Source organism: Panthera tigris, chromosome B4 (assembly GCF_018350195.1).
Source record: "Panthera tigris isolate Pti1 chromosome B4, P.tigris_Pti1_mat1.1, whole genome shotgun sequence".
NCBI lineage: Eukaryota > Metazoa > Chordata > Mammalia > Carnivora > Felidae > Panthera > Panthera tigris.
In genome coordinates, this window is record NC_056666.1 from 34,920,447 (window position 1) to 34,942,883 (window position 22,437).

At 43.3% G+C, this 22,437-nt stretch overlaps 1 protein-coding gene across 1 annotated transcript in view; it reads right to left on the reverse strand.

The window, feature by feature from the left end:
- Positions 1-22,437, reverse strand: part of CACNA1C (calcium voltage-gated channel subunit alpha1 C) — a 257,802-nt gene that overhangs the window by 174,642 nt on the left and 60,723 nt on the right. The window contains exons 6-7 of the mRNA XM_042991494.1: positions 12,703-12,806; positions 5,115-5,287 (exon numbers count right to left, since the gene is read on the reverse strand). Of these exons, the coding sequence (XP_042847428.1) occupies positions 5,115-5,287; positions 12,703-12,806 (277 nt within the window). The remainder of the gene's footprint in view (positions 1-5,114; positions 5,288-12,702; positions 12,807-22,437) is intronic.

A 22,437-nucleotide genomic window follows, 5' to 3' on the forward strand; every position in this document is an offset into this window, starting at 1 on the left:
CCTGAATGGTGAATCAGGGGACCCAGCTCTGAGTCCCGCTCTCTCCAATAATCAGCTCAAGTGAGCTGTTCCTATCTTGGACTCCAGTTTCTTCACCTTATCTCAGGCCACATTCCAACACTAAAGTTTTAGGGCCCTTGTTTGGACCAGCTGGGAATTAACGGGGGTGGGGGAGTAAGAGTTATCTGGGGTCTGCACAGTCCGCTGTCACTGAGCAGCATGGGGTCAGAATGGCCCTCTCACACATGGTAATTAAAGGGTACAAAATAATGGAGTCAAGGGAAAAACAGTTGTTAATGTTTCATCTCATGCAATCTGAGCCAGATGGTTGGTGGGATTCTGTCACAAAAATCTAGACGTGTGGTAACCCCTGACCATGAGCTAAGTCCACGGTAAATACTGACTATATGGATTAAATTGTAAAAAAAAAAAAAAAAGGTTGAAATAATGATGCACATGCCCTTGACATGTGTACAACGTAAATCAGTGATTTTCAGATTACTGCTCTTGAGCCACATGGGGCCTTTTTGTGGGCAACCTCCTGCTCTCATAAGTCCTCAGATTTCTGTATTTCAATAATACACTATCCCAGACTCTGCAGGGCATGTAGCAGTCACGCGGCTCTGTCGGGTAATGATGATTGGAAAAGTGGCTCCCGAGTCACATAACTGAATACCACTGGTGTAAATATTTAATCCTGCTTATCTATGTGGAAATTCAATGTTTCACTTCCACCGTCTGTCTGTCTTTTATATGCTCATCCACATAAATGTCTGTCAGACTGCAAGCTTTAGAGGGCTGGGACTGCATTTAAAATGTCTTAATGATATGAGACAGAGATTCCCAAATGGGTAGATATTTAATAAATGCATTTTTTGATCTTGAGGAGGAAAAAGAAAGAAGAAATTTCTGACTTTATCTCTTTCTCTATGGCTTCTCTCTAACGACTGGCCTTCTATTAGATTCAATATTGAAGCTGGAAAAAGGGCCCTGTCTCTTGGAGCAGCACATCTCTACCAGTGGGCTCTGTGCAGCAGTGATAGTTTTCTAAGTGGTGCCTTCAAAAGGGATGTTCGTTGCTGCTCGGAGGTAGAGGGAAGGCCTCTGCATTACCCTGGTCTTTACTCAAGAGGAGCAGGGCTTGAAGGCCAAGACACATGTGGCTGCCTGCTTTGGAAGTGACACAGAAGCAACAGTGCACAAGCCTACCCCCTGCTTGCTTCACCTCTTTTGGGCCCAGAAACACTTCATGAGTGTAATTTTCTCCTTCTCCTAAGGCTGTCTGTAACCAGTGGCAGAGGCAATGCCTAGTACTGAAATGACTATAGATGGGGATATAATGCAAGGTTGGCCTTTAGACACTAACCTCTTAGGGTCACATGCAGGCTGGATTACATGAGTCTCCTCTCCTCTTTCTGGAAACACTTAGATGGCTGACAGCTAGGTCATGTCTTCAAACAATGCTTGATACCATTCTGTGAAGTAGCTAAACTCAAGAGATTCATGAAAGAAGACTCTGATTTGCCCTCAAGCTTTGACCCTAACCATTTCACCCACTTGCTCTTGCTGAGGCCCCGGTGACCTCCACATTGCTAAGCCCAATGATTCGCTTTTGGCGCTCACTTTGCTTGACCTCTGAGCAGCACGGACCCTCCTTCACTTTTCCTCCTGTCTGTCTGGCAGTGCCTGTCTAAGTCTCCCTTGCTGGTTATTCCTCATCACCCCTGTCTCCAAACATCACTGGGGCCCAGGTTCTTGGAATGCATCTCACTTCTGTCTATACTACACCCTAGTATGGCAGCTAGGCTAATGCTGACTCTGCAAATTATAATTCTGTCCCAGACCTTTTCCCCAGACTTAGATTTATCCCAGTTGTTCACTCAACATCTCCACTTGGAAGTCTAATAGACATTTCAAACTTAAAGGTCTACAATGGTTTTCATGATATTCCTGCCCTGACATCTTTTCTCTCCCCATCTTCCCTGTATCAGTAAATGAGGACTCTACTCCTACTACTTTGAGGACAACCACCTTGGGATCTCCCTGACTTCTCTCTCTTTCACATCTCATATGTTATATGTCAGCAAATGCTGCCATTGTAGAGCCTGACTGCATTACATCATGTTACCAGGACAAGGCTGAACACCGTCTCTTGAGGCAGTAGCTTCCCACCTGGCTCCCTGCTTCACCCTTACTCACCTTCATTTCATTTTGCACATGATGGCCAGGGGGATCCTGTTAAATTTTACATAAATAAAAATCCTGGGTGGGTCGTATCTTTTCTCAGCTTGAAACCACCTGAGGCTTCTTGGCTCCCTTCTAGTAAAAGTCCAGATTCTTATAATGATTTTCATGATCTACTCCTTGATTAACCTTGGACCTCATCTCCTACCACTGTCCCTGTTTTTCACTCCTCCCCAGTCACATTAGCCTCTTTTCTGTTCCTATGTCAGCCATCTTCTTGCTTCAAGGCCTTTCCATTGGCTGTTCCCTCTGCCTGGAATGCTCTTTCCTCAAATATCTATATGGCTCATTTCCTTACTGCCTTCAAGTCTTTATTCAGATGCTACCTTCTCAGTGAGGTATTTCCTGGTCACCTCCCCTAGAAATGCAACCTCTCAACACTTCTGCCTCCCTCTCACTGTTTTATCTTTCTCTACAGTACTTACCACTCTCTGTCATACTAGTTAATTTATTGTCTATCTCCCCACTAGAATATAATTTCCATGAGGGCAGGGAGTTTTGACTATTTTGTTCATTGCTATATCCCCAGTGCCTAAAAAGTGCCTGGCACAGAGTTGCCCTGAATTAACGGATGGACAGAAGGAGGGAGGAAAGAATGAACTAGAATATGTTTTTGCATATAATTTCACTGGAAACATCATTTACTCTAATTACTTAGAGACATGCTTCTCAACTATGCCCTTTCTCTCTGTTGTCTTTCCAATCCCTGTTCCTTCTACTTCCTCAGTGGTTTTGCAGCTTTTCCTAGAAAAAAATGAGTAATTGGGCCCCTTTATGTAAGCCCAGCTACCATGGAATGTGCCATTAAACTGTCCCTGTGCTGGAGACAGCTCCGTCTCACCGGTGCCCACCACCAGTGGCATTTTGTAAGTGCCGACAGGGATTCTGCCTGAAAGTTGCCGGGGTCATTGATGAAGAGTGATGATACCTTTTTGTTTTTTTAAATGACCACCTAATTTTTGAGCTGAAAAGAACTGGTAAGTACACTAACCTGTAATCTTTTAACAATTTCAAAGGCTAAGATGTTACTTTAATTGAAACACACGTGTAATTTGTAACAGCATTTCTCTCCTCCTATTTGTTTTGAAGGGCAAACTATGAAGTTCTGAAGAAGAGAATATAGTTACTAAGCCACACACTTGCCTTTTCTGCAGATCTTTTCGTTGCCAACTCCTTAATAATTTAATCACATCAATTCTGCTTTTAATTGGACTTCCCCAATAGACAGTCCTTTGGCCCCATTTTCTGGCTCTGTTCCTAAGTCTCTCACATTCACTTCATTGCAAATGTCTATTTTACTCTCTATATCTTGCTTTTTCGATACATATTCCCTTGCCTCATTCCCTAGAACTGTTCCACCACCATCTCCACAACTGAAGGAGCCAGGTTCTCAACCTGTCCTCCGAGGACAGGTTGGCTGAGGATGAGAAGTAGACCCAAAAGTCTTCTCCAGCCATGAGGAAAGAGTATGAGGTGAGAGGCACAACAGTCTCCAGAGTTTGATTTCATCCATGTTTGAGCTTATGAAAATTTGGCAGAAACTTTGCCCATTGGGGTAGGCAGTTCAGTATGCTCTTCCCAAAGTTTAGCCAGATGGTGGGTGGATGGGTCTTGTCAATGTGATCTGCTCCAGCAGCAAAGAATACTTCCTACTGGAAATTCCTTAGAATTTTTTCACTTAATGGGCAAGGCAGGAAGCAGCATACTTCTCCATGGAAGCTCTTGTGTTAGCCAGAGAACAGGAGAACTATATGTCTATGTAGATGGCACTTAATTGCTTAGCAAGTAGTGGATACTGAACATTTTTAATAACATGGGAAGAAACATGTTCATCACCATTACTCATGAGTTAGGGGTTCCACCCTGACTCAAGGTGAAGAGAGGAGCCAAGATGCCATTTCCTGTGTCTTTGAGGTAAGCTTCTCTGTCACTCACAGGTCAACTTATCTATTCACCAAACCATTCAGTCCACCAACTGTTCAACTACTCCACAGTACCATTAACAGTATAAAATTAGGTGCCAGGCATTTTTCCAGAACGACCCTCAATGGCATTATTGCTCACTGTTACAATCCATCAAAGGTGTTGCCTTCCAACTTGCCAAACTACTTAGTAGAGCATAAGGGTTTCTTCAGGTTGTTAATTTATGTTGTTACCAGTCCCTTGTTGTTTGTGTGTTTTAATTTTGTATTTTCATCTTGAGCAGAGTTATTAGAAAGGGAATAGTTGATAGATGATAGTTAAATCAGTCTCTGAAATGAGGGAGCAGACATTCTGTTCTTTGTTCTCATCTTTGACTGTCTTCTTCTCTTTTCCCTGCACCTGCTCCTTCTCCCAGATTCCCAATTAGAATTCAGTTACTAATGAGTAGAAACACAAAGAAATCAACTGGGGAGGGGTTTGAACACAATGGACATAATTAATGCCTACTCACAAGGACAAGAAACTGGACTCACATGTTAGACACACATATGTGTGTTAGGATATATATGTACACACATTCCTACACAGTAGGGATTTTAAAACTCTAATGGGAAGACCATAATCTAACCCCTGCCCAAAGAGATGGAGCCTGGAGGAGGATGTCTGATCAAAAAAAAAAAAAAAAAAAAAAAAGTCCACCTTAGCAAAATCTCAACTGTCTTTTAGACTCTTTGGATTCTAAAAGGAATATGAGGCTTTACAGATCAACAGCTATTATTTCCCATCTGTGACTGATTTCTATGAGCAGAAATGATCACAATCAATGCTACAAATGTTGCTCCAGGTAGACAAACTGTAAGGACAAGTTGGTGGTAGAAGGTTTCACTGTTCTGGACTCTGTCTCCTCCCTCTCCCAGAACCCAGCCCAAGACAGGACAGCTGCTCACTGTTTCGGGGCTTCTCCTCATCCATGCCTTCGTCCTCGTTCTCAGGGTCGATGTCCTCTGCCTGGGTGATCCAGTCCAGGTAGCCCTTCAGGTCCTCTTCCAGCTGCTGCTTCTCTCGCAGCTTCTGGAAGTCTCCCCGAGCCTTGGCCTTCTCTCTCTCTTTGGAAAACTCTCTGGCAAGAGAGAGTGGAGTGGCAGGGTAGGGGGGCACACAGAGGAAGAGGGCCAGGTGGGTGGGAAGGAGAGATGGAGATAAGAGGAAATAAAGGGATTAATTTCTTCTCTTTGCACCAGGAGACCTGCCCACCTGCCCCTGCTTTCTACAGACAGCATTCTCTCATCCCAGGCTTTGTCTTCACTCTCACATAAACAGAAAGTCACTGAAGCGGACATTCTTGACACAGGCCACCAGAGTACAAAGTAACGGATAAAGTCCATTTCATTATTCTTGGATCACGGTCACAGACTTTGTCTTTTAATAGTGACTGTACTCCAGTGACCTGGAAACCCTTTTCAAACAGTCACTTAAAACCTCCATGACAGTTTTGGACCATGCACTTTCATTCTCCCCTGGAATTGGGTGGCCACTGGAAAGCCTTACAAACATCTCTGGATGACAAAGGTGTTAGGACTGGTGGTGTGCCAAAGCCCACTCACCCGCACTGGCTCCTGGGAGACCACCACACACAGCTCTTTGCTGCTCTAGCTTCACTGATATCTCCTTGTGGCTTGAAATTGGCCACGGTGGGAATATTTACACTATGGAAATTGGCAAAATGCTACAAACTAGGGCTTTTTCTTCCCGCAGAGCCGATTGGTAAATATTTACCAGTACACCACTGATTTAAGGCCCAGGAGATTTAACCTCCTTAATCTCTATTCTTACTACTAGAGCTTGTTTTGCCACTTTTAACATGCCTGGAAGGATTTCTAATCTAGAGAAAGTTCTTCCCCACGAGGAGACAAATGAGGACTCCAAACACAAGAAAATGTCCTGGGGGCTGCCCTTTATGTTAAAAAAGAAATGTAATCAGAATGGAAAAATATATAAAAGAAAGATGATATAAAAGTTAAATGATGCATTCAGTTTAAAGTAATCATGAGTAGAAATTGGAATTGGATTGGGATTTGCTGAAAGAAGGGCGTACTGAAAAATTTCTGACAAAATTGGTATTTCTTTCCTATTTTCTGATTCTGTTCTTATTTTCTCTCTGACTTCAAATGCACTTTCTAGCAAGAAAGGGGCTGGCAGCAGAAGGAGATATTCAAGAGGGCTAGTTCTGAACTCTTAATGCCTTTTCTTCCAAAATAGGACTATAGGAGCATTTTCGTCTTTGATATTTAGTCAATGGGAAATGGGACCCTTGGTGGTGGTGGTGGTGGTGTGTGTATGTGTGACATGTACTGGGCATCTTGGTTAGTTCACAGAGACCTGATTCTTCCTTCTCTTACCAGTAAAGGCCTAGTTCAGGGCAGGAGGCTGTAGCAATCACCTTGAAGGCACAAGCCACACTAAGGAAAGGCACCTTGGAAGGAAGGGCACAGCAACAAATCACAGAGGGACAAAAGCTCAGCGCCTGAATCCATTCAGTCCTGTAGAGGTGCCTCTGTCACCACATCCACTATCTATTTAGGATTTGCATTTTGCTTATGTGGCCTCAGAGCGTACAGATTTTTAGCATTCACTATTTTTATGGTGAAAAGGGGTTAGGACAAGGAGTGGTCTAGGGAATTTTTTATTTTTATTTATTTTTTTTCCAATATATGAAATATATTGTCAAATTGGTTTCCATACAACACCCAGTTCTAGGGAATTTTTTAATTGGGAGATGCGGGGGCTCTCAAGCTAACGAGTTTTCTTGAACTGCTGTCTTAATGATGCTCTGCTTTGGATGGAATTTTCTTCTTAAATTTGATTGAATCCAGTTCTAATTGGATTGAACTTGCTCTTTCTCCGGCTTCCTGCCAACTGGCACTACCTTCATTTTCTTCCAAGGAAGTTTAATGCCAGGGAAAAGCAACCAGATTGACAGCTCAAAATGAAGATGGAAGCTTTGCCTTGCTTTGTTCCCTCACTCCTTTTGCTGTTGCGGATGAGCATGGATATGCCCCCTATATCTGGGCATACCACCTGGGCTGTAGGCTTGTTCTCTAGAGATGGTCACCTCATATGGTAGTTCCTTCCCCATGCAAATCCACTCCAATAGCTGTGCTTCCAGGAGCCTTCTCTGGACTATCATTATGCCCTCATACATTTGCATTCTCCATTCCTTTTCTGTGGAATGGGTTTGGAGTTGTAAGGTGACTTAATAGTTATGGGTTCACGTTAGCTCTTTTGGATTATTTTGCAGAGGTCTCAAGTCCTAGTTACAAGACAACTACCCATCCTTCTGGAGTCAGGAGAACGGGGTTGGAATCAAACTGGAGTAGGGACAATCGATCCAGTCTTATGTTACAGCATTTGCCCCATGGAATGAAAGTTCATCATCCATACTCCAAGACTCTGGGGAACTTACATAAATATCCATGAGGTTGTATTGGGGGTGTGAAGGGAATGGAGAAGAGGCAGGACTGGATCTGAAGTCCTTCTGGCTCCCTTTGGCTCCTATAGTGTGGGGGGTATAACTAGGCTTATGGCTGGATGGAAGGGGAGTCACAGTTTCTCTCTCCAGATCCCACGCAGTAAGGGATTTTCTGGTTCGCTTTATCTCCTTGCCTGGATGCTAGCCATGTGCCTGCTCTGGGGACTGAACTAATGAAGACATGAAGCCCCAGCCTGATGGGCTGTGCTGGGCCCAGGGACCAGAGCTGGCCAGACAATCAGCCATAGCCATGGCATTTGTTATAAGGCAGGAGCACAGCTCTTCACAGCAATGGCCAATGTGAAAAGTGAGAGGTGGAATAGAGAGCTGGAGCCAGTATTCAGTAATGTAAAGCACACAGAGGGAGGTGCATGTGGAAAATCCAATCAATACAGAGGGCTTGGTGGGGCTCTAGGCCCTCTCATGATCAATATAGTCAATTCTCATTATTCATAGATTCTGTATTTGCAAATTTGCCTACTTGCTAAAACTTATTTGTCACTCCCAAATTGATATTTGTGTGCCATTGTGGTCATATGTAGATATGTGCAGCATGGGGTAAAACTGGAATCACACTCCTAGCTGAGTTTAAACAAGGCAACACTCTGCCTTTGTTTCAGCTCTTATACTGTAAACAAGTGTACTTTTTATGGTCTCTTTAGTGCCATGTTTTTCACATTTCTGCATTTTTTATTGGTGGTTTTTCTGTTAAAAATAGCCCCCAAACACAATGCTGAAGTGCTGTCTAGTGTTCCTTAGTGCAAGAAGGCTGTGATGTGCTTTACAGAAAAAGTACATGTGTTAGATAAGCTCCATTAAGGCATCAGTGATAGTGCCATGAGCACAATGTTAATGAATCAACAATATATATTAAATAAGATGCCTTTAAACAGAAACACACATAAAATAAGGTTATGTATTGGTTATTTGACAAAAATCTTGTGACTATAGACTCACAGGATCCTAGCCCTGTATTTCTCCTAAGAGTAATGGTTTAGTATTCATTAACTCAATGTTCATGGTGACCTCATAAAACATAACTATACAGAAAATGAAAATGACTATAGATGTTGCTATCTCTTCTGCTTTCACCCACAAAGAATGCATGTCCTGGCATTTCTCTTGCTTCTTTCTGGGCCTAGACATTGTGTCTTAACTATGTGCCATGGGCCAGGCATGCTATCAGGTTGCAAAATGCCTCTCCACCAAGACCCCTGCTGTTTTGGGGAGACACACCCATTTCCCAGTGGGAAAGGGGACAGGATGGCTCTCCATCTAAGAGATCCTGAGTTCTTTGTCTCCTGAAAGCACATGTCTGAAGTTCTCTGTTTGCAATCACTTAAAATCAAAGAGTGACCAGATTCCAGAGCCCAGGAACTTCTACCTGACCACAATTTAAGTACAATGTTGGGAATCTCACTGTCACTGCTTTAATTTTAGTAGGCTGGAGACAGAGATTTCCGGAGAGAAAAGCAAATATAATCCAATTCTTGTTGGTGGTAATACCAGTCCTGTAAGCTTGTGAGGATCAATAGATAATGAACACTAAGCCATTTTGAAAAAAAAAATCCATGAGATGTATATTCTTTACGCTGACTCCATCTGGCTTCATGAGGAAGAAGATGCTCTAGATATGTGAAGGTTCTAGGTAAAGGATGCCTAACTCTCTGGTGACCAAAATCTCGAAATTTCTATTTTTTACTTTATAGAGTGTCAACTTTCCTTCCTGCTTTAACAGAATAGTCCAAGCACAATTTAACTTTTTTTGGTGACTGAAGGACATAATTTATGAGGATGAGCTACTGTGTTGGACTGTAAATAATATAATCACTAACTGATGGGTGTAGGGGTTCTTCTTGTTGGGGCTCTTTCTGTTCCCAGTGGCTGTTTCCAGCAGCCAGCCTATGGGTTGGTTCTGCTTCCTCTCTGCTCCTCTCATCCCTCCTCACTACACTTACTGCTATTCACCTCTCTGTCTTCTTGACTATGATTTAGGAATGTAGGATTAACTGGTTAACTGGGTTTGGGGACAGTACAACATGAAGGATAGGGGTAGAGGCTGTGGATTCCCATTGGCTGGGTTTAACCCTGGATCCTCCATTTTCATCTGTAAGAATTGTAGTGACATTTCCTCATCTGAGCCTCAGTTTTATTCTCTATAAAATGGAGCTATAAATAGCACCTAACTCATAGGGTTTTTGTGAACACTGAATGAGCTATATACCTGCAGCTCCATGCATAGAGCCTGCCATGGAGAATGATGGTTACTGTTCATGTTATCATTGGGACAGTGAATTTTGTGGAGCTCTGAGAGTTTTTTGGATACTTTTGGAAGGTTGGCTTAATCAGAAATCTGACTGATGAATAAGTGGGATTTTGGTTGTATTATTGTGGTGACTTTTATATTACTGTCCTGCTTGATCAAGATGGTGACTCAAAACTGAAACCACTGCCACCATGTGGTCAGCCAGTAAGAGCCTGATTCCAGGTTTTGTCATTGAGTGGACTCAGGGCCACCCATTCAGAGTGGCCAGCCCTTTTGACTGATTAGGAGGCCTCCTTAAACCAAGAAGGGGAGATGCCTTTCCACAGACACTTCTTTGACTAGGCAGAGGATGTGCCCAGTGGCCCAGGAAGACTTGGGAGATTCTCCCTCAGCAGTTTTGGAGCTGTGAGGAGCAGACTCCCACTCTGGGTCAGGGAGCAGATGCTGGGGAAGGTATTCCACAGAGACCAATTTACACAAGAGCTGATTCTGAAGTCTGAAAGCCTTAGTGTTCCTATTCAGAATCAACTCATATTTGAAGTATTACTATGTGCCAGGGTTTGGTCTAGGTATTTGTACACACACTATCTCAATGGGAATGAGTTGGGCCAAGACATGGTCTTCAAAACAACTTTTCTCTCACATCAGCAACTGTTGCCATTTGATTTCTCTGCTTTGATATCACCAAGAAGACAGCTTTCCTGGGGGAGCCAAGAATGACTGTGAGTGGATACCTTGCTTGATGAGGGGCCTTCATGGGCTAGTGCTGATTCTCTACTTTGGATTCCTGGGGAGAATTTCACTTGCTTAGAATAGATCCTAATCTTTGGGGGAAGAAAGTAGAATCATTTTTTTAAAAGGTTCAGAGCTCTGGCTTGTGTTACAGCTTAAGTTCATTCAGTGTATATCCCACAGACACCGATGAGAAGATGGGGTCCAGGCTGTGCCTGAGTGCTGGTCCTCGTTCTGATACTTACAAGCATAATGATGTTACACAAGTCACTTACGTCTGGGCGCACTTTCCTCATCTTTAAAAGGAAAAGGTTGATGATTCTATTCAATAATTCCAGTTATGATAGGCACCAAGTAAACAATAATCATTCTCATGACAGCACCATTATTGAGCACTTACTATATGCTAAGTATTTTACACAAATGATCTCACTCTATTATCACACCAACCTATGAGTTGGTATTATTATCTTCATTTTTCAGATGGTTTAAAAGGGTGAAGTCACCAAACATTATGCATCTAACAAGTGCAGAGCTGGGGTGTTCAAATTTGTCTTGGGTGAGAGTGATGAAGTTGGATTTTTTAATGCTTTCCTTGGGGATTCACATATAAACACAGTGGCATTTTCTTGTGTTGGAACACAGAAATCAAAACCTTTCCACCTTCCAGGCAGCTAATCAGCAGCTTATGCTGTCCTGTTCATCATTTTTTCCCCTGATGGAAGACACTAGTTTCCTGTGTGGCCTTACCTTGGCAAAAGGCATGGTGTCATCAAAGTCTCTAACAGGCCACCCACCATGGCAAGAAGTGAGGGTGGAAGCAGATTCTTTCCTTCACCAAATCCCAAAGACTAAACCTGATGCTCCTGCAATGCATTAGGCAATGGCAGGAGACAGAAGTAGCTGTTCCCAGTTTATGTACTTAGTAAAAATGGAATGCAATTGTTCCCATCAGGCCTGACTTTGTCCCAGCATTAATGTCCCTGGAGACATAGGAAAGGCTACTTGAAGCAGCTGACCTGTCTTGAGCAGGGCAGAGATAGATTGTCCCCCACCCCCATGTAGCGAAGGCAGCAGAGTGGGTCACCCACGAGCAGGTCACCAGGAGCATTTTGGTGTTAGGCCTTGGCATGGCTGGCATGGACTTGTGAAGAAGAAGGTACATTGAAGAAATGCCCAGTGAGTCTCTGTGGTATCAAGGGGACCATCCCCAAGGTGGCTTGATGCCTCAACCATAGGCTATTTCTACCACTTTTTAACTTTATCAGAGGAAAGCCCAAATTAGGCAAACTTTATACTTGTAGCCAAGTAGATAAACTTAAAGGAAAGTATATTCCATCTCCTCTATTCTCAAATAACCTATGGCTTTGAACAGCTAACTGCCTTTTCCACCCAGAAAGGGACATACAAGACATGGACCACTGAGTCTATGAATTAGAATCAAAGGGAATTTTATTTTTATTTTGTATTTGTTTATTTATATTCTATTTAAAATTGTTTGTTTATTTATTTTTCAATTCTTATTACTCCAGTCCATTTAGTACTGAATAAGAGCTATCTGAAACTTTTACTGTTAGCCTGTCTCAAACTGTAATTAGGCAAGTACCTATTTGCAAGGCTGTTGCATGTGTTAGCAGCACAGTCTGTGAATCTTCCCTGCAATCCCTGCTTCCAAACCCTTTCGACTCAAGGGTCTCACCATGCAACTCCTCAGGTAGAAGGAGATGCATCCTGCCTACCTGAACAGCCACTTGAGGGTAGGAGGGGGTTGCATGAGCTGGCAGGAGACAGATGAGTCTAGGTATCTCCTCATGAAGCCCAAACCAACAGATTAATCCTTGTACATTTGATCCTCTGTCCAGCCAGACCAAGGACATTCACTTCAAGGCTCCTGAGGTGGCCTCTTATCCCAGGTTCATCAGAGCCAGAAAAAAGAATAAAGCCAGGAATAGCATAAAGAGTAAATAAAATAAATAAAATCAAGACCTTTTTCCTTGGTCCTGCTTACCCGCTAAGAACACCGAGAACCAAGTTAAGTACAAAAAATGACCCTATGATGATAAGTGTAACAAAATAGATCCAGGGCCAGTCCCTTCCTACGGCATCATTGACCTGGAAGAATGGAATGATAGTTAGTGAGGCACACTCAGCAGCCGAGCACGGCCAAGTGCCCATCACCAGCTCCTGGACACTGACCCATGCAGTGCCGGGACCTGGGGATCCTCTAGGTCCAAATCGGAGGCCAAATAGCCTGCCCAGCCAATGGGTCAGAATCTGTGGTTGAACAGGGACTTTTTTTTCTGGTTTTCCTGGCCTGTTAGGATCCCATCCCCGAGGACCCTGGTGATGTATATAGTGGGACCTGGGACCTTGCTCGGCTGCATTGTAAAGAGTACATAGAAACGGTAAGCTTACCCGCTCAACACACCGAGAACCAGATTTAGAACGAAAAAGGATCCAAAGATGACCAGACTGACAAAATACACCCAGGGTAACTCATAGCCCATAGCGTCCTGCATCTGGAAAGATGAAGAGCAGAATGAGAGCAGGAAAAGAGCAGGAAAGAGAGAGCAGAATGAGTTAAAGTGAGGAGGCAGGCATGAAGGGTGTGAACAGAACTGGAGACTTGTGAGGCTGAACCAGGGTCCATGGTTACCACTGTCACCCTCGATGTTCAAAATACTTCCTCATGACCCTGACCTGACCTGCAAAGGCCCTTTGCAGGCTTTGCCTCAAGAGGAGGCTTTTCTGGCTCTCTCTGTTGTTTTATTTTCTGGAACACAAAGCTTCCTTCAATGTTTTCACTTGTCTAAGAAGGTGGGCCACCTGAAAAAACGATTTCTTCAGTGTAGGATGGTTTTAGCTCAGTTGGGTTTACATGGCATTAAATCCTTCACTGCACTCTGGGGGTACCCTAACCTTGGTGTCAGGAGTGCCTCAGCTCTTACTGATGGAGCCAGAGATCCAGAATCTTCAAGGATGTGAGGAAGGAGAGAACTTCCTTAAGGGGCTTTCCTGATCTGGGCCCAGGATTTAGAGGCAAAAGTCCAGGGCTTCACGAGCACTATGGGCCACGGCCCAGGAAAGATGGTCGTTTTAGTATGTATTCAGAGAACAGTTCCAGTCCTGCAACCATATTTCCTAGATGGAAAGAGCCTGTAGCCTGGAGACTGACCACACCTAACAAGGGTCATGGAAACAGTCTGAAAGGCTGCAAACCCCTGGAGTAGCTGGAGGCAGTGGTGTGCTGGAACTTGTTCCCCTAGGCTTTGGAAAGCCACTGTGTCTCTTCCCAGTTCCATGTTCAGTGATGTCACTATGGTAGCCTGAAGCTGACCATGGTGGGCAGAAATGCACAAATGACACCGATCAGACCCCTTCTCCCCTTTGCTCCTAAGAATTGGTGGTTAACATTTACCAGCACATCACTGGCTGGAGGGTACATGTGAACATGATGCAAGGTCATAGAGCAGCATTTTTGTCAAACAGGAAATTTATTCTGATTTAGTTTCTCAAATTTACTTCTTTTGATGCTTTCTGGCTAGACAAATCAGGATTTAGTCTTATCTTCCTAAAATGAACCACAACTCTGCCCTTGTGAAATTCCCTTACAGGAATCCAAATTCCTAATACAAAAGCTTCCTGAATGAATTAGTGGATCTCAGAGTGTGGCCCTCACCTGCTTAGAAATGCACATACCTGGGCCCCTTCCTGAAACTCTGCAGGTGGACCCAAAAAGCCATGTTTCAACAAGCCCTGCAGTGAGTCTGACGTATACTAAAGTTTGAGAACCACTGGTTTACACCATTCTCCATAACTCCCAACTTCAAAAACAGGGACGCGACACGACAAATAGTGATTCACTATTTGTCTCTGCTTTGTTGCATGGCAATGTTCTTGAACGTGTGGTCTGAAGACCACCAGCATCAGAATCACCTGGAAGAATTGTTACCATTGCAGGTCCTTGGGCCATTCTCCCCAAATTGGTATACCTCATAACTCTGAATGTTAGTCACCCAGGTGATTCGAAAGACAGGTGCCTCAGATGAGTCACATATGCGCTGGGATAGTACCGCCCTCAGCCCTCAGGGCTTCTCAGGCTCCAAGAAACCTTATCCATGTGCCTAATCATGCTGGACAAATACTGTGTTCTCTGTGTGCTGTGAGTGGAAAAGAATGAGAAGTTCTGGGAGACCTACCTAGTTGGATTGGTTTGAAGTGTTGTATTCCTATATGTTCTTTTCAAATCTAATACTACGTATCTGGGGTTACTATATTTTTGTTAGAAGAATCTACCAAATGTAGCCATAGTGCAGAGTACAAAAATTGTGTTAAGGGCTTGGGGATCACTGGTTTGAACTGAGTCACTCACTCAGCAAAAGAAGAGTTCCCAACATTTGTCCATTCAACCATTGCATAATTGGGTTTAACATGAATTTTTTGAGCATTCCCATTCCCAAATACTCTGCTGTTTTTCACATAGTACTTATCACTTTCTAACTGTATAACTTATACATTTATATACACATATTTATTATGTGTGTGTCTTCCATGTGGAATGTAAGCTCCATGAGGACAGGCAGTTCTGATTTGGTTTGTTCACTGGTGCTGAAAACAGTGCCTTACACATGGCAGGTACTCAGTAAATGTTGAGTGAATCAATGAACTTGATATGTGCCAGGTACTGTGCTATAAATAGGAAGCCCTTGCTAGCATGGGGGACAGATAAATAAAAGGCAACTACAACTGGAGGTGGTAAATGCAGTTGTAGGAATAAACAGGCAGGGTTATAGAAGCTCAAAGGGAAGAGTGGCTGTATGAGGCTCGGAGAAGCTAGCAAGGGCCTAACCAGGCAGGAGTGGGTAAACCTTGCACTATGGGGTCACTGAAGGCAGAAGGAGCACTGGAGCAGGAACGAAGCCCAGAGGCCATGTGATCCTATGACAGAATGGTGGGTTTCCTAGGAACTTGGCAATTATCAAAAATAGAACCCACAGCTGAAAAGCCATCCAGGCTCTGGGATGGAGGCTTTTTCCAGTGGCTGAATACTAAAATATCTAGCAAAACAGCAATTGTTATAAGAGACAGGTTAGTAAAGTCTGTGTGTGTCAGACTGTGCCCCTTTCACAAGGAGCCTGGGAGCCTCCTTTAACCAGAAAGTAACCAGCAGAGGAAAGACCTATAACCACCTTCACTCCCAGGAGGAGAAAAAGAATATGGCAGTCATACAGGAAGGGGCAGGACTGGTGACATAAAGTTAGGGAGGAGAAAGGCATAGGCACCACAGTGAGCTAGGCAACCACAGGCCACATAATGATTGTAAGGATGGCCATGTGATCCCAGTGTCTGTATGTCACATTTTATTATGGGGGACCGTGAAATAAGCCATTCCCTAGTCTTAGCAGTGGTCTCATTAAAGTTCACATTGGTTCAACAGTATTTCATGAGTGCCTACTATGTGTAAGACACCATGTTCTGTGCCAGTGAAAGCGACGGGGTTGAAAACAGCCCTGAGATAGGAGAAGGCATCTGCCAGGAGGTGTTTATAGAAAGTGGATTCAAGGCCATGAACACTTCAGGTGTCCTAGATTTTCCTTTCTCAGATTAAGTCCTGCCAATGAAAGTCAGAGCCCCTTCCTCTTCCCTAAGTTAGCAAGGGTGGGCAGGTCAGGAAGCTGATGGAAGCTGTGGACCCACCTGAGAAAAGCACCCATGGTGCTTTGCATACAACCCCATGGATGCATGTTTCTGACCAACCAATTGCTCTGTGCTAATCCTAGAAGAGTTTTCCCCAAGGGGGCCTGTTCTGAGTGAGTTCTCCTGCTTCACCCAGGATCTCAGACCTCCTCACCTTCCTCGGGACAGAGGGGAACAAGTAGTTCCAGAAGGCAATGGCATGTTTGCTGCATTTCACACTCTCAGAGCTGCCTCTGGAGCCCAGGCATATGGTGAGTGGGAGTGAGGGCTGATTGGCACTGAACCAACCTCCTTGGAATTAAATCTCTCCTGACTGGTTTCTCATACCCCTAAATTTGTGCACACTTAACCTCACAGAAAACACAGTTCCCCAGGCCACATATCTCTCACAAATCAACAAACTCATGAACTCTGGAAATTTCCTTGGGCCCTTATTCAGATTGGGTATCCTTTCCTTTGTGTCACAAGGGGAGTGACTTCCAGCATCATTAAGGACTTCAGATAGATGGAGATATAGACCATGTTGCCCCCAGATAGCTCATAGAGAGCCTCATAACATTATGATCTGTAGATAACATCATGACCCATAGATATCTCATTGATATCCTCATGACCCATAGATTTCTCACTGATATCCTATAACCTCAAGAGTCATAGATACCTCATTGATATCCTCATAATAGCCTCATGACCCATAGATATCCCATTGATATCCCTATAGTAACCTCATGACTCATAGATATTTTCATGACCTATAGATATCCCATAGAGAGCCAGGGCTATATTCAGGAGACTCAGGATCCCTACCTCTCTTTTGTCCTATGCTTTTGGTTTGGTCTCTCTCTCTTTCAAAGGTTTAAGATGCAGAATAGCAGGTGAGGAGCAGGAGGTAGGAGGACAGGGAGATTAACAAGTTCCTAAGACCCCATCACTTCCTCAGGCAGCAATGCTCAGCAGCCACCAGTGGGTGATTCTCTGGTCTGTGTGGCTCAGGCCTGAGAGGAAAGCACCCCTTTTGTCTTCTCTTTTGCTTTCTCTTTATTCTAGGCCACCTACTTTTGGGGGCAGACTGAGCAGAGAGCATACAATGCTGGGTGTCTCTGAAGTAGGGCAATGCCTGGAGTGATGAGATTGATGTCTTAAATCAGCTGGAATGGAGCTATTAAGAAGAGAGAGAATAAATAAAGACATATTTTTTAAAAATGACCCAGATTGCTGACACCCTTATTTAGAGGTGAAAAAGGATGGGTTTTCTCAAACCATTAAAGCTATATGTTTCTTAGGCCTATAACAAAGGAAGCTTTGTGACTTTTGTAAGGAAGGCATGCATTTAGACATCTTGATGTCCACCATAAGCAGCCATTGCGGCCTTCAGGCCCAAGGACTAACAAGATGACACCAGGCTTTGCTGAAACACACACCTTATTAAAATAATTCCAAGAATCCATAGACACACCAAAGGTGATACTGAATGAAAAATACAGAAGAACCTTTTGAAAAGAACATTTAATTCCTTGAGGGCAACTTCAACCTTAGACCTTCAAATCCAACATTTATTTTTTTCCCAGAAAGAAAAAAATAGGAGGAACAAAACCCCTGGACCCTAGTCTGTCAAGGTTACTCTCAAGCCTAGCTGATTTCCATGAGTTTTCAAGTTGTGGTATTTTCTCCTATCAGGTTCGTAGCATAGGCACTGGGGATCTAAAAAGACTAAGTAGTTTCAGCAAATGCCAAGAGGTCTGTCACTTGTCATCAAAGGCAGGAGGTGTAAACCCATAAAAGTCACAGTGCTTTCCACAGAGTATCATTAGAGGATGATATGGCTGCTAGAATCATTAGAGGACATGGGGTTCCCATCCACAGGTCAATGAGTAGCAAGTCAGACAACAGGTACTACCTGACTCCTTTCCACCCCCTGCACCTATTTATCATTGTACATGGAAAACCTGTGAATGCCTCAGGGCACAAGTAAAAGCCTGGATTATGTGGGGAAAGACACCAACAGCCTCCTGACATAAAGGCAAGCCAACAAAATTAAATCCTTGATCTATTAAAATCCCTGAACTCAGTTAGAATCATGCATTGACATCCTGGGGAAGTTTAGGGGGCGTAAGGAGTAGACTGGTGGCCTCAGGTATGAACACCTGTGTAGGAGAAGGCTGGCTCACAGCCAAAGGAAGAAATGTTTGTTTGTCCTGGGCAGCCACCAGGTGTGGGGTTGAGTTTGATGCCTGTGACTGCACCTCTAGGTAGGTGGCTTTTCAGACACATTGGGGCAGCTGAGCTGAGCTGTTGAGAGAACCTAAAACACAGTTCTCTCCAATCTCCCAAAATGTTATAAAGCTTGCTTTTCCCAGGAGGAAGAGCCTCAAGGCCAGTGAAATTCCACTTTCTTCCTGAAGTGCTCTGTGCCAGTGTGGAACTCTCTCTGCTCTCCCTGAGTGTATTGTCTTGTGCTGCTAAGTTATGTTTCTTTGTGTGTCCCTTAGCTCTTCAATCAGATCCTAAATTCCTTGAGGGCAGAACATCTCCCCATCTCTCTACCCGAGTCCCTACTCAGTCCTGGGAACACAGTACCTGCTCAATAAATGTTTGTTAAATGGAATTATTGAATAATAAGGACTCCTCTAATGCCAGTGAAATGAATAAAATAAAACCAAATAATTAAATAAATAATATCTTTGAGAGATGCTAATTTTCTTTTTGATATGCTTATAAACCACCAGTTTACTAAATGACATTCTTTATTTAAAGCAGCATGTGCACTAAGTAGGGAGCACTTTCACTGAAGCAGATTAAAAGTTAAGAACTGCAGGGTCTTAAGTAGGACCTACCACTTTCTCTACTCTGATACCTGTTAAAGAGCCCAGGATACTGTTTCTAGGTTACTTGAGGATTTTTTCTCAGCTCTTCATTTAGAATGACTATTAGGTCATCAATAGAGCTCAGCTTCATTTCTGCTTTCTTGATGCCTTCAGAGACTCATTTTCTATATTCTGCAGTGAAAAAAGGTGGCTTTTTGAAGAAAAGATTGAGTGGGGAAAAATAGGGTAAAGCCTGAATCAACCTGCCTGAGTGTGTGTGTGTGTGTGTGTGTGTGTGTGTGTGTGTATGAGAGTTTAGTAGGAATTATCTTGCCAGCATGTCCAGACATGTAAGTGGGACGACAAGACAAAGTGTGGAGCTGACAACTGACTTATGAAAGGTTAAAACATTAGAATTTTGTTCCCAAGTTCTCCTGCTGAGTCCAAACTAACCCAGATATTACAGAAGACACTATTTGTGATTCTAAAAAATCTTTTCTTTATATGATTTCTCACTAAGTATTCTTTTTAATCCTATTTTAAGTCCAATTTCTATTTTTTAAGAATCAATGAAACAACTGATCCTGGAGAAACCAATTGTGGGGGGTCAATGGGTGGTGTCAGAAAGAAGCGATCCCAGTATGTTGGTGGTAGGGTGGGCTGGGGTGTGAGTCCAGGAAAACCTAGACCAGAGTGCTTTTATTGTGCTCCACAGTATGTAATATTCTTGGGGACCTTGGATCAGGAGGGCACTGAGTGAGCAGAGATCAACAGAATCCTCTTGATGAAGGATTATTCAGTTATCTAGATTATGAAAGAGCTAGAAATGTGTATTCTTGGGTGATGCCTACTCTAACTCCTGCTTCCTTTTCCCACGAGTCTTACATGTGATCCTCTCCAGATGTTCTAAACCCTGAGTAAGTGGCCATGTTATTCTGTTTCACAAGAGCATGCGGCTATCTCAAGTACAAAGTCAGCACTGAACAGACACTTGGTTGATGTTTATGCTACTTAATTGCGATTCGGCCACAACATGGAAGGGATAATATTCAGGATTTCAAACTGACCCTAGTTCTTGATCACGTCTAAGAATTCTGCAGATCATCTTGATTCAACAGTCTCTTCTATCTTCAGGAAGGCACGTACTCAAACCATATAAGACAAGTTGTTTTGAATTATATGCAGAAGGCGAGGGTTATTTTGTTAGAAAAAAAAGCAAACAAAATCTGAACATAGAAATGGAAACCAATGGTAAATGCCATACAATATTGGATTCTTCCCTCGGTTTTGGTGCTTCGGTGCTTCTAAAGAAGGCTGATACTTTTTATTTGATCACCTTTCCCCACCATTTTTAAAGAGGGTGGATGTCCTGAAAGTAAATGAAGAGGCTTTGGCTTAAGAAGCCATTGCCCAAAGAAACCACACCTCAGACTGAGTTTCGGCTTAGTTTTCAAATCCCCAGTGTTTCCTACCCCTTACCCTGTCATCTGCGGACTTGGTAAAATAAATGTTTCAACAAATCATTCACCTAGTTGGGGCCTTGGCCCAATGTATGGCTAATAGCTTTAACAGCTGAGGAACTGTTCAAGTATTACAGTTTGATCTTATATTTTTAGTCGACTAACTCTTCAAAATCATAACAATGGGATGAAATAACGGATGTCACAGAAAAAGAGAAATAAACTTGATATTATCCATGGTAGGAAGCAGGTGTCTGCCATTTGCTACTGGTGACCTTCCTGGTGCCATCCATCCCAAGCTGTATCCAGTGATTGAATCAATTGCTTCTTTAGTGCTTTAATGGCCAATTCTCTCCCTAGGTATATCTAACTAGATGTTTGATAGTTCAAAATGAACCCAGCTCTGGGGTTTCCATTCGTTGCTGTACTTGAAAATCTTGGTTGCTCCTTCCAACATCCTCTAGACTTGCCCCTTGCCTTTGAAGGGAAATGCATTTTTTCTGAGTGGAAGACCCTACTCCCCCAATTTCCATGGAAACCATAGCTCCTTAGACTGGTTCAAATCCAGTGGCATCAAAGCAGCACCATGCAGACTGAATAGGTTAGATTTATAGGGGTTTTCATACTTCAGCTTGGGAATCAGAATTCCCTGGAAAGCCTTTCCAAAGTGCAGATACTGCGTCCTAACTTTGGAACTTCTCATTCAGTGGCTTGGAGGGAATTAGAAAGCTCCATGTTTTATACTAAGATACATCAAGACTTAGGAGTCTGTGGGTTTAGAGATACAGGCCAGAGACAAGGAGGAGAAAGGCTGAAGGGGAAGAAGTAAGAGGGAGAGAGAGGAAGAAGGAAGAAAGGAAGAAATGGCCATGGAAAGGTCAAAGCAATTAGAGAAATTATCTGAAAGCAGGAGCATTGGGCTGGGAAGTGCTTCCATCACGAATACCCAAGTATGAAGTTGTATCAGCTTAAGGAGCATACGTGCATGTGCATGTGTGTATGTGTGCAGACACATACACACATGCACATGCACACACACACAACATGGCCATTTTTGGGAAGGTGCTGGGAAAATCAGAGAGGCATGTCCCATGAGCCTGGGATTGTTCCTTCACCTCTGACACTTTCTCTGTTCCCAGCTTGAGCTCTATCACATACACCCCAGGGGAGAGAGCACAACACAGCTGCTGAAAATTGGTAGTTGCAGTTGTGTGCTTCTTCTCATTCCCCACTCTGGCTGTCATTATGACAGTATTTCTTTGGGTCACATCTGGCTGGTGGGGTATCAATGACTTATGGTGGGGGAGAGGGAGGGAGTGATGAAGGAAGATCACAAAAATATATCAGGGCCATCAGCAAAGTAAATTATACCTATTACCCCAGCCCCACACCCACCCACCCACTGCCACTCTGCCCTCAATTTGCTGCCACAGAAGTCATTCCTATAGCAACTTAAGGCGTAGGGTTGAAGCTCAAGTGATGAGGCTCCAAAGCACAGTTCCATATGATCATATGTTCTATGCCCATAGCAGAAACCTCAATGTGCAGAAGAATGTTTCTGTCCTTGGCTAGACAGAGGGATCTACCCAAGGTAGAAGAGCCACTTGGGAAATTTGATCAGCTTTACTAAACAAAATATATTTGCCTAAGCATATTTAGGCAAATTAGTTCAATTTAGTTCAAATTAGTTCAATTCCTTCTTTTCCTCTTAGAAATTGTTCAAACCAGTTTTGTATTGAGCATAGGCTGGAAAAATGTTTTCCAGTGTTTCATTTTAATTTG